Source organism: Colletotrichum orchidophilum (assembly GCF_001831195.1).
Source record: "Colletotrichum orchidophilum strain IMI 309357 chromosome Unknown Scaffold_1.1, whole genome shotgun sequence".
Taxonomy (NCBI): Eukaryota; Fungi; Ascomycota; class Sordariomycetes; order Glomerellales; family Glomerellaceae; genus Colletotrichum; species Colletotrichum orchidophilum.
In genome coordinates, this window is record NW_019172957.1 from 74,881 (window position 1) to 85,354 (window position 10,474).

General features: G+C 41.3%; 5 protein-coding genes across 5 annotated transcripts; 4 read left to right on the forward strand and 1 right to left on the reverse strand.

Annotated features, from left to right (window-relative positions):
• Positions 1-409: 409 nt before the first annotated feature.
• On the reverse strand, positions 410-1,304 carry CORC01_00014 (uncharacterized protein; the record flags this gene model as incomplete). Its single annotated transcript, XM_022611672.1, has 4 exons — positions 410-556; positions 664-766; positions 949-1,090; positions 1,256-1,304. The coding sequence occupies 4 exons, from the start codon at positions 1,302-1,304 to the stop codon at positions 410-412; spliced, it is 441 nt and encodes a 146-aa protein (XP_022481677.1).
• A 742-nt stretch (positions 1,305-2,046) lies between these two features.
• Positions 2,047-2,454, forward strand: CORC01_00015 (uncharacterized protein; the record flags this gene model as incomplete). The annotated part of the gene is made up of 1 exon (XM_022611673.1): positions 2,047-2,454. The coding sequence occupies one exon, from the start codon at positions 2,047-2,049 to the stop codon at positions 2,452-2,454; it is 408 nt and encodes a 135-aa protein (XP_022481678.1).
• Positions 2,455-3,698: 1,244 nt separating this feature from the next.
• CORC01_00016 (AflYd/sugR/sugar regulator) lies at positions 3,699-5,370 on the forward strand (the record flags this gene model as incomplete). Its single annotated transcript, XM_022611674.1, has 4 exons — positions 3,699-3,809; positions 3,843-4,480; positions 4,552-5,017; positions 5,086-5,370. The coding sequence occupies 4 exons, from the start codon at positions 3,699-3,701 to the stop codon at positions 5,368-5,370; spliced, it is 1,500 nt and encodes a 499-aa protein (XP_022481679.1).
• A 1,002-nt stretch (positions 5,371-6,372) lies between these two features.
• On the forward strand, positions 6,373-7,500 carry CORC01_00017 (uncharacterized protein; the record flags this gene model as incomplete). Its single annotated transcript, XM_022611675.1, has 3 exons — positions 6,373-6,660; positions 6,718-6,850; positions 7,214-7,500. 3 exons carry the CDS (start codon positions 6,373-6,375, stop codon positions 7,498-7,500), a joined length of 708 nt encoding a protein of 235 aa, XP_022481680.1.
• A 666-nt stretch (positions 7,501-8,166) lies between these two features.
• Positions 8,167-8,616, forward strand: CORC01_00018 (uncharacterized protein; the record flags this gene model as incomplete). Its single annotated transcript, XM_022611676.1, has 1 exon — positions 8,167-8,616. The coding sequence occupies one exon, from the start codon at positions 8,167-8,169 to the stop codon at positions 8,614-8,616; it is 450 nt and encodes a 149-aa protein (XP_022481681.1).
• Between the last annotated feature and the right edge of the window lie 1,858 nt (positions 8,617-10,474).

The following is a 10,474-nucleotide window of genomic DNA, read 5'->3' on the forward strand; positions in this document are numbered from 1 at the left end:
ATATTATATAAGTAAGCTATATATTATATTAATCTACGGAAAATATAGATTAATATAAATATTAATTATTTAAGTAAAACTACTCATATAAACTTACGTAAGTAATTAAATGTATTAAAAATTAATAAAATACTCGGGAGCTTTTTTTTTATAGGATTACGTATTATAATTACGTAATTATTTATAAATACGCTTATTAATTTAGATCGAATTAATTAGTTATAGAATATTTTAGTAAGAGGCTTTTATATCTATATAAAAGCGTAGTTTTACTTATTTAGACCTTTTTTTTTAATGAGCAACTCTTTACATAGTAATTTAATTATATTACTCTTTTTATTTTATAAAGATTTTAGTTATTTACGCTTTACTACCCCTTTATTCATATAGCTATCGCGCAAAATCAGTGTCACAATACCAAGATCATGGTGTTTTCGAAATCGACGCACCTGAGAATACCTGTGGCCCCTGGGGCTAAGGTCGTAAGGAGGTCGTATTCAAGGTCCTTGCCGATCCAGCGTTTCCAAAGACAACGGATGATAGTACCATGCGCGACCTATAAAAGTACCAGCTCTTAGCCACTGCTTGAGAAAGTCGAACATGAAGGGACAGGAAGAGGAGTAGTGAGTAGGTGACCTGCTCTCCATGGGGTTGGAGACGTACAACAAGCACATCGGCGGGCCCTTCGCCATTCATGTATGGGTGCTGGATCGCACAAATTTGTGAAATGACTTTGTCCACTCGCTTGGTGACCTGCTGCTTCGACCTATAGATCGTCGGTATGTTAGCTATAACACACAAAACATATCATAAAACGTCATGACGTACTCTCCGCCCTCACACCCGTCACGCCAGATGCTCCATTAGACCCCCTTGTCCAATCCTTCCACGTCTCTTCTCTGCTGAATCTCTTCCTTTTTCAATCCCTCATAAATGCCATGATCCCACTCCGCCATATCCTCGGTGTAGATGACCTCTGGGCTCTGATCGACGGCATCGCATATCGGCAGAAAGAGTTTCAAAGTACGCTGCGCTCTCAACCTTGGGCTGACGATAACCTGCAACAGGCGAGCTGGGTCGATGAGTTTGCCTGTGCCCGCGTATCAACACGCCATAGTAGAAATCTGCGCTTCTCCCAACGGGGTGAGATCGATCTCCGTCTTCCCAGTGTGGCGGCCATTTTTGGACCATTCCGTCTCTCCTAAAGCCAAAATAAGTCATGGAAATATGTTCTGCTGCCAGAAACAGCGCTTACCATGTCGCATGAAGAACACACGAGGCGTTTGGGACTCTTTGTCGGACATGGTGCTGAGCAGGTCATGTCAATGAATCTCCGCTACACCTCGGGCCATGTGTCTCACAGAATGTATGGATGACCAGATGCCTCATACCTACCCCTCTTTACCCCTCCTTGCTTACTTGCTTACTAGCGAACGTCACTCTTTCTACGGCGAATGCATAGCCCTGATTTCTCTGACCTATAACTTCGGAAACAGTGTACTTTATTTAGCCTGCATTATATCGGTCCTGAAGCTTATGTATAGCCAATCCCAGACCTCCTGTTCGAAGTTCTCGCAGTTGGTAACGGGGTGCATAGCTTCATCGAGAGCGTTGGCCTGTCCGAAAACCCCATGAGTCTCATTTTGAACAGAATTGACCACGTCAATGCTTTGAAAAGGCCCGATCAGCCAAGGATTCGATAAAGTAGTTTTAGATGATTAGCCTTGATCTCATTGCAGGCCGTCCCGAGCGGGGTGAGCTACGAATTGAAGAAGGTCGGGCGTTTACTCGACTGGCCGACGTCGTTCTTAGGCTCCACTATCCAGTCTCCTTAGCGGAATGGCTGTCAACATGAGCCGCGAGGTACGCTAATAAGCTGAGCCTCATTTTCCATAGCCACGGTGGCACGCAATTCCGCGGCTGTACAAGACACACCATGGTCGGCGATGCTCTGGTAATCAATCAGATTTTTGGCGAACTTCCCTAACACTTTCCCAAGTTCATATCTATAAATCTATGGAAACTTTGAGCCCATTCCCTACCAAGATGATTCATCTTGTATTGATCAGCTTCGTCAAGATCTGCGTACATGTCGTCAAGCACCGTCAGGGTAGCAAAAGTCACCGAGCCATGAACTTCACGCGCGGTGATCCTAAGACGTTGAGATTAGAACTGTCCACTTTCAAGAACCTTCTTCAGGCCCAGTGCAACGTTGAGGGTCCCTTAACCTTCTCAAAGATTGCCACCATAGAGGAAAAGACAAAAACAATTCAAGACGCGGTTGAAGAGACGCGGAAAGATCTTCATTCTCTGAGTAGCGACGCGACCCGGCTCAAAGCGCTTGCCACGATTCGCGACACTTTTGGAGTCCCAACGACGATGGCTCTCGACGCCACAGCCACCCAGGCGTTCACCGACATTACTAACAAGTGCGCAGACAAGAGTAGAACGTGAATCTGGGATCACCATGCCTACGCCACTTGGAGAGCGCCCAAGGACGAAACTTTGCTTGTGGTACCTGGCCTGCAGTCTTCAGGGAAAATATCTGCCTCTGCACTCGTTACACAACGTCTGGAGGACAAGACAGGCACATGCGTCACTCATTACGTCTTTCCCGCCATTGCTAAGAAGTCTGAAGATAACAACAGCTCAATATAGGTAGCAATCAAGCACATGGCTTTCCAAATTGCTCGTGTCGATGATGAGCAGATTTGGGTAGCCATTACGCGAACGAACGAGAACAGGATGTCTTGGTGGAGACATGGAGAGAACAAGTGGCCAAGACACTATGAATATTTAGTCTAGGTGTCTAGCTAGCTGTAGACGTACCAATAGTATCCGAGTCATAGTCTAGAATACTTAGCTTCTACTAATTAAGTCTCAAAAATGCGCCCAATTATTAATCACTTGTGAATCCACAGGAAGGATTTGAAAAGGCCATTTGTAAGGTAAACATTTGAATATTTAAGTGTAGGTACCCTACCTATTATGTACGATTGGTGTATTATTAATATTACATTTTATCCTTTATTTAGCTGGCATTGCTGGCGGAAAACACGCCGTGCGCGCTCTTATTAGGGATCAAGCCATTAGATATATTAAGGTAGAGTGATGTTTTGCAAGACCTCTGTGTCGGTTCGGGGTCGGTTCGGTGCAGCGCTCTCATGTTTACTCAATTTAAATGCTCAGTCTTAGGCGCCAGATCCGTGGATAAATTGCAAGTTGAGTATGGCTTCGAAAAGACCCACCATTTCTAAACGGGCAAGGGACATCTCCGGGGGATATTGCGATAGTCAGTTCTGTCCGTACTGACGGCCTCGTTTTTGCGACACCAGTTGAATCGTGTCATAGTAAGCAAGCAATCTTGAGACGACGACTGCCTCGCTAGCTGTCAAGTTCCCGTTAGAACACACTACCGAATAACCTAATTGATAAGGAGAAGGTAGTGCGAAAGTCTACCTGTCGTCTTCGGGGTAATCTTCGCGGAAATCTTCAGCAAAGTTTAGACCTAGCTAGCTTGCCGATTATCCGACCGGTAGGACTGAGCAGCAAAACCATCTCAATTTCCTACCTTCTTGAAAACATCCTCTAATTTATTCGGCTCAATTGCGGTGGTTCAAGCTTTATGTTCTCGTTTATCCAACCTTGCTCGACTTCCATCTAGCCTGCTACGTTGTGTCATCGTTACGTCTTCAGCTATGGAGAAGCGGAGGACTCGCACCGCCAACCCATGCGATGGCTGCTCCCTGCGCCGGGTACGATGCCGCATGCAAGGCAGCCCGCCTTGTGTTGAGTGCCAAAAACACTCTGTAGAGTGTACCTTTCTGCGAGTTCCACGCAAGAGAGGTCCCAAGGGGCCACGACAATGTACCTCCGAAAAGGTGGTACACTACCAAAACGAAATTCGCCAATCCCAAACCCTTTTTCCAACCTCACAAAACCTTGCAAGCTCCGTTATTATGAACGAGAGTGACCAGATTCCACTGGGACTATACCTTGAGTATTTGGACAAATTCCGAGAGTGTCTTACCTGCGTCTGGCCTATACTTAATGTCGAGGATTTGAAGGCTCGACTCGTCCAGAATTCTTTAGGGGATCACAATGCCTGGGCATTGGCTGGCGCTGTCTGTGCAACTGTTATTGCCCAGTTGCGACTCTCTCAGATACGGCTGGCAAAACAAGACACGACAACTACAAACCTTAGCTCACTCGCCGACAGCTTTGCCCGGCATGCTCAGCGTTTGCGAGATCGATTTATTTATCGACAAAACTTTTCGACTGAGTCTTTATTAACAGCTTTTTTTCTACATGTCTACTTCACCATTACTGGACAGACTAGAACCGCGATAATGTACTTGCATGAGACGATTGCACAGCTACATCTCCAAGATTTACATCTTGCCGAAACATTAGCCAATCTGGCGGACGAGCAGAAGGAACTGGCGCTCCGCATCTACTGGCTTGTATTTGTGTCTGAAAAGTGAGTCAAGTCGTCTTTTACACTTCCAATCTTCCGTTGGGCGATAAAAAAAATGCTGACTGCCCTTCAAGGACCTTTTGTGTACAAAATTGCTTTCCGACATCACTTTCACCGATTCAGGCTTTGCCTTCCTCAGAATACCACATCCAGGGTGTTGGCCATCTTGACCCATCTTTTCAACTCCTTACACAACTGTTCACGTTGCTTGATAACAATATCATCATGGCAGGGAATAGAAGAGGGGCTTGCATGGATGCAAGTAGTCTAGACCACCTTCAATATGCCCTGTCAGCCATGGACAACATTGCAGCTGTGGCGCCAAGGCTCCCAGAAACACAACGGGTCAATGTCTTGATGACAGGAAACTGGATTAATATCCTTTGTTGGCAATATGCGCTTCGGCATATTCAAATGTCCAGCCGCAGAGATGCTGATGCCACCTTTTCGATACTGGAACCTGCTTCAGTTGCCGAGAAGGCAATGCGGCTTTTCGCGTCCGTCTCCAGAGAATCAATCACGACCCACGGGTTTGGTATGGTATGTGAACCCAGAAACACTGTTAACTTGTACCAAATTCTAATGCGATAGGCGGGGGGCTTCTTTAGGAGCTCAAGGTATTTCGTATCACGGACGCATTGGTCGACCTGCTAGCCTGCAATAGGTATTTGCTTGATTCAACTCGGCCCAACAACGGAAGAATGGTAGTGGGGCCGAGAGATACGCTCTACGCTCTTCAAAACACATTGCATCTCATTGGGGGCCCAGAATCTTTATTATATAAAAGACTTTTGAGAATGATGGCCGAGGTTGCGCTTCCTGTCCCGCAGGTCCCAGAAATTATCTATCGCAATAACGATGCACGAAAAGAGGAAAATCATAACGAGGAATAAAAACAGATGTTCGATAAGGATATCTGGAATTTTGCATCCTGCTTAGGGGGTTATTCAACATTCGCTTCAGCCCACACACAATTCATATTTCCCCAGGGCTGGAGGACGTATATCAATATGCTTACCGATCCGAGTGACGCTGATATTTTACTTTGACCGCTTTTGTTATAAGATTCAATCTACTTTTAAAGAGTGTGCACATACCTGTTGTTCTCTAGAATTTCAATCTGTGACACAGCCTTGACATTGGGCTGCGTCGTATCAAGTAAAGGGATTAGCTGTGCACATAGGTTTTATTAGTATTTATTATTTAAATCTACTTTTGAGATCTACGGCACCTAAAGTTTTTTTTTTCAATATAAGTTTAATATAAACTTATAATATTATAATACTTTTTTAAAAACACCTTGAGTACCGTATAAATAGTAATATATTTATAATTACTTTTTTTTAAAAGCTTTATTTTTAATATTTTAATTAAAAGCCGTTTATTTAATATTATAAAGATTCTAAAACGCTTATTAAATATTTAATTTTAAATTAATGCAATATTTCTTTAGTTAGTTACTACTTTCTAAACTTATATATTTATTTATTTTTTATTTAAATTAAAATAAATAAACATTATTACTTAGTAAACTTTCGCTTTATAATAAAACTTAAATTCTTAATTTTATATATAAAATAAATTTAATATTACTTATTATTTTATTTAATAAACTTGAGCTATTGTTTAAATAGTATATTTTAATAGTTTTTATTAGACTTATTTGTAATAAATACGTAGAACTTTTCAAATCTATTCTTTAGCTTTAACATTTATTTTATTGAAACGCTTGCTACCTCCATCTCCTGCGACGCGGGGCCCGACGGTAATAATTACGACTCTGCTGCGGCACTATTGCTTTCAGAGCAAGACAACGCTATAAGCTTCCGAAAATTGAATCTTCTAGGAGATACTGAAAGTCGAAAAAGACTAGCCACTAGGGTATCTCACCTATAATGTCTTCAAGTTTCGATCAGACAGCCCTGGCCCATCTCATCGCCTTGCGAATGAAAGTGGCAAGTGGAGCGCTCAAGACGGTAGTATTTGAGGAGCTATTCTACCTCTTTTCTCCAAGCGACCTAATACTGTCTGCTTCCATCAGCGAAAAGCAGCTTTCCCAGGTTTGCTCGGTGTCTGGTGGCCGTATGAGACTCGTGATGAAGACTGCCCAGCACCACTATATGCCTCATCCCTCGAAGAAGAAGGAAGACAATGCTAATGCCGGATTTGGGACTTGGACGGCCGTGATCGTCGATACCCTCGTCATAAGCGACGACGGCGCTAATATCGGGCCAATTTAGCTCAGCATCCACGTCAAGTATTTCACAGGCGAGAAGCCTATAACGCATCTTGACGCTTATCCAGTCCGCTTTCATCACAACTCGGCGAAGATATGCCAGAGCGACAGGCGTTTTGGCCTCGAAGCGTTCTACTGTGAATAGAGGTCCAAGGATCTGCCCATTGGCAGATTGCAGATGAATCCATATAACAACAGAGAAACGACCGAGAGCATAATCGGTCGGCCAAATCGGGAGTTTGTCTGCGCAGACTATGACATTGACGAGGCACGGTCGGGGACGCTCCTCCTGGCGCACCACGATACCATACAGCTTATACCCAGGAAGCTTGGGCTTGACTCTGCATACTCCCGGCTTCTTCCCTATTAGGTACCGGCATATGATTTTCGTAGCAGAACATGAGGTAAGGAACCAGCCGTTTACAATTTACATAAAAAAAAAAAAAAAAGAAATGCTACCCTAGAATTGAGTATAAATCCTCATGGCTGACGCTTTGTAGTGTGGATCAGCGTCGACGGCATCGAAGAGATCGACGAAACGGAGCAGGCCCGGCAAATTGGCTGGAACGACTTGGTCACCCCGGAAGAGTACAGACGACTGCTAGTGTCTCTGGTTGATAACCACACGTCTGGTGTGAAACAAAACAAAAGGCAGAAGGTGGATCCCAAGAGCAACCTAAGAGTGCAGATAGACCTAGTCAGGGGCAAAGGTCGTGCACTGATTATACTTCTCGATGGGCCCCCGGACTTAAGCAAGACAAGCACTGCGGAGACAATTACTCTCTAAGCGGGCCGGCCGCTGTATTCCGTCACTTGTAGCGATATCGGTATTACTGCCGAAGAGGTTAGAGTACGCTGTCAAGGCGTGCGGTTCACAAGTGAAGAAGTCAGCAAAGGGTCACTTAACGGAGACGTCTCAAGGTAGATATCGGTAATTTACAACATTCGAATCTAGCTAGGCCCCTAAACTAGCTCTGAGAGAGAGGTTTTATATGCTTCAAATAACTAATAGGGGCCCACCAGAGGGCACCTCTGTCAGGCACCTGACATACCCCTCCAATATCACACACGCCTGGCCGAGAAATGGGGCTGCGTACTGCTCCTGGTCGCGGCAGACTTGTTTCTGATGCGTCGGAGCTGTGATAACATGCATGAAAATGCGCTTGTCTCTGGTATGAGCTGTCCAAATAGCTACTGACTGTAGGAACTGACACAAAGAACGCAGTATTCCGCAGGCATCTCGAGAACTACTCTAGCATCCTCTTCCTTACCACTAACATTGTTGGCGTCATTGACGAGGCTTTCAAATCGCGAGTCCATATCGCTCTCCAATATCAGAGCATTAATCTGGACTCAAATTTAAAGATATGGTCCAATATTTAAAGTCGGATTACCAAGGAAAACGAAACGGCGGAAGTCAAAATCAAATTTGATCTTACCCGGCTTCTCGACTATGCGACTCTACCAAAAGCACGAGGCGGACGATACGACATGGAACGCACGCCAGATGCGCAACGCCTTCCAGACGGCGATTGCGCTCGGGCATCACGAGCGGCTGCAGCGGATCATGGATGAGGGTCTCACGCCGGAGCAAGCGATGGCGTCTGGGGATATGAGGATGACGGTGGTCCGGCTGACGAAGCGCAACTTCAACACCATAGCCAAGGCGGCGCGGGACTTTGAGGACTACATCAACTCTGTCCGAGGGCCGGACCGGCAAGTGGCATTCAAAAGCCAGCAACGGTATGACGACTTCGGCCAGGATATTCCCAAGGCACACAAGGACTACCCTTCACGTCACGGGGGACAAGGAAAGACTGCCGCAAGAAAGAAGCATGGCAATTCGCCATCTGCGGCACGGCCTCGCAAGTTCAGAGAGACTATCCAAAAGACTATATATTAAAAGGATGATGACAATGATGAAGAGGAGGAAAGGCAAGGAAAGAGAAGTGGATTCGGCCGTGGAAATGAGATGCTGGATGATGACGCGGAAGAATGTGCGGTGTGAGCTCTGCATGACGGATAATCTTTTGACGTCTCTAATCTCGGTATTATTCAATACGAGGTGGTAGCAGGTGAAGGGGTATTTAGGGAAGGTTACTAGGCGTAGAGATAATAGGGGCAATAGGGATAATAGTCAGACCGGTCCCGAAAGCACTGGAGATACAACTCACTGTTCCTAAGATAAAGGAGCACCAGTTCACTATCCCTAAGATAGGAGGAGGGATAAGGTATTTTACTATTCTTAGAATTAATAGGAAGCCAGTTCGTTATTCACCTAACTTTCAATAAATATCTAGCTTATGAAGGAAGCAAGCTAACGATTTAGAAAGAATAGAATAAATATACTACCTAAAAATAAGCTAACTATCTAGTCTATCTGGTCTCTCTATAGTATATGTATAATAAAAAAAAAAGTCTAACTAACTATAAACTAAAAGTAATATTAAAGTATAGCTAAGGTAGAACCTGCTAACTAATCACATATAATAATCCCCTTTTAAAAATAAAATAACGTCCTTATTACATATATTAATATAGCTTATTAATTTTTTTAAGCATACGTAACTATTATTATATTCTTTTAGTATTATTATATCTTTTATTATTATATTTATTATTATTGTGTTTATTATTATTATATTTATATTTATTATTATCTTAATTAAATATATTATTTATAATATTTTATAAGTCGGTAAGTAAGGTTTTAGATCGGTAAGCGTTATTATTAAATTTAAGTTTGATATTAATTAATAATTTGTTAATGATTATAAAGATATTATAATTAATTAGGTTTTTATTACTAAAGTTCTTGGTTAAGAAGCTTTATTTTTTTTCTTTTTAATAATTTTTTTATTTTTGGTATTTAAGTTATTTAATACGGTAATAATATTATAAAGTATAGTTTTTTTATTAAATTTAATATTAAATAGGGTATTATAATAAGTTAAGTTAATATTACGTATAGCGGTTTAAATATATAAAAGTATAGTTGAGTACTTAGACTAAAAAAAATATAAAAATAAGCCTATCGTAATCTTAAGACTTAAACTTAAGGATCTCTAAAACTATCGCCGGTTTTTTAGAATTTAACCTAGCCTAATAGGTCTAAAAATTCGCTAAACTATCGCTATTTAAATATAAAATAACTATATTAATATAATATATAGCAATAATATTTTTATAATTATTTCCGTTTCCTTAAGCTTCGGTTTTTAAAACGGAATATTATTAATATATACTATCGCTAGGCGATTAATTAGCCCTTATTAAAGGTTTTATAATAATAAAGCGCTTTACGGAACGTATTTATTATTAAAACTTCTAATATTATATTAATATTAAATAATAAAATCGTCGATCGGATTTTCGTTAGCCTTTAGTATTTTTTTACTTATTAAATAAAGCGTTCTTTTAACCGTCTTTTCGTTAATAATACGTCGGCCTTAGCTTATTATAACAAAAGACCCCTATAATTCATTAATATTTATATCTATTTAATTAAAAAATTTAAATATACTTTTATTACTCTATCGATCGTTATATCTATTATTTTTAAATTATATCGATATCCTTTATTCTATATTAATTATATTAATTTATAAAAACTTAAAAATTATAAAAATATAGCTAAGTATTTAAATTAAAAAAAATATAAAAATAGGCCTATTATAATTTTAAAACTTAAACTTAAGGATTTTTAAAACTATTACCGGTTCTTTAAAATCTAACTTAATTTATTAAAGCTAAAAATTTAC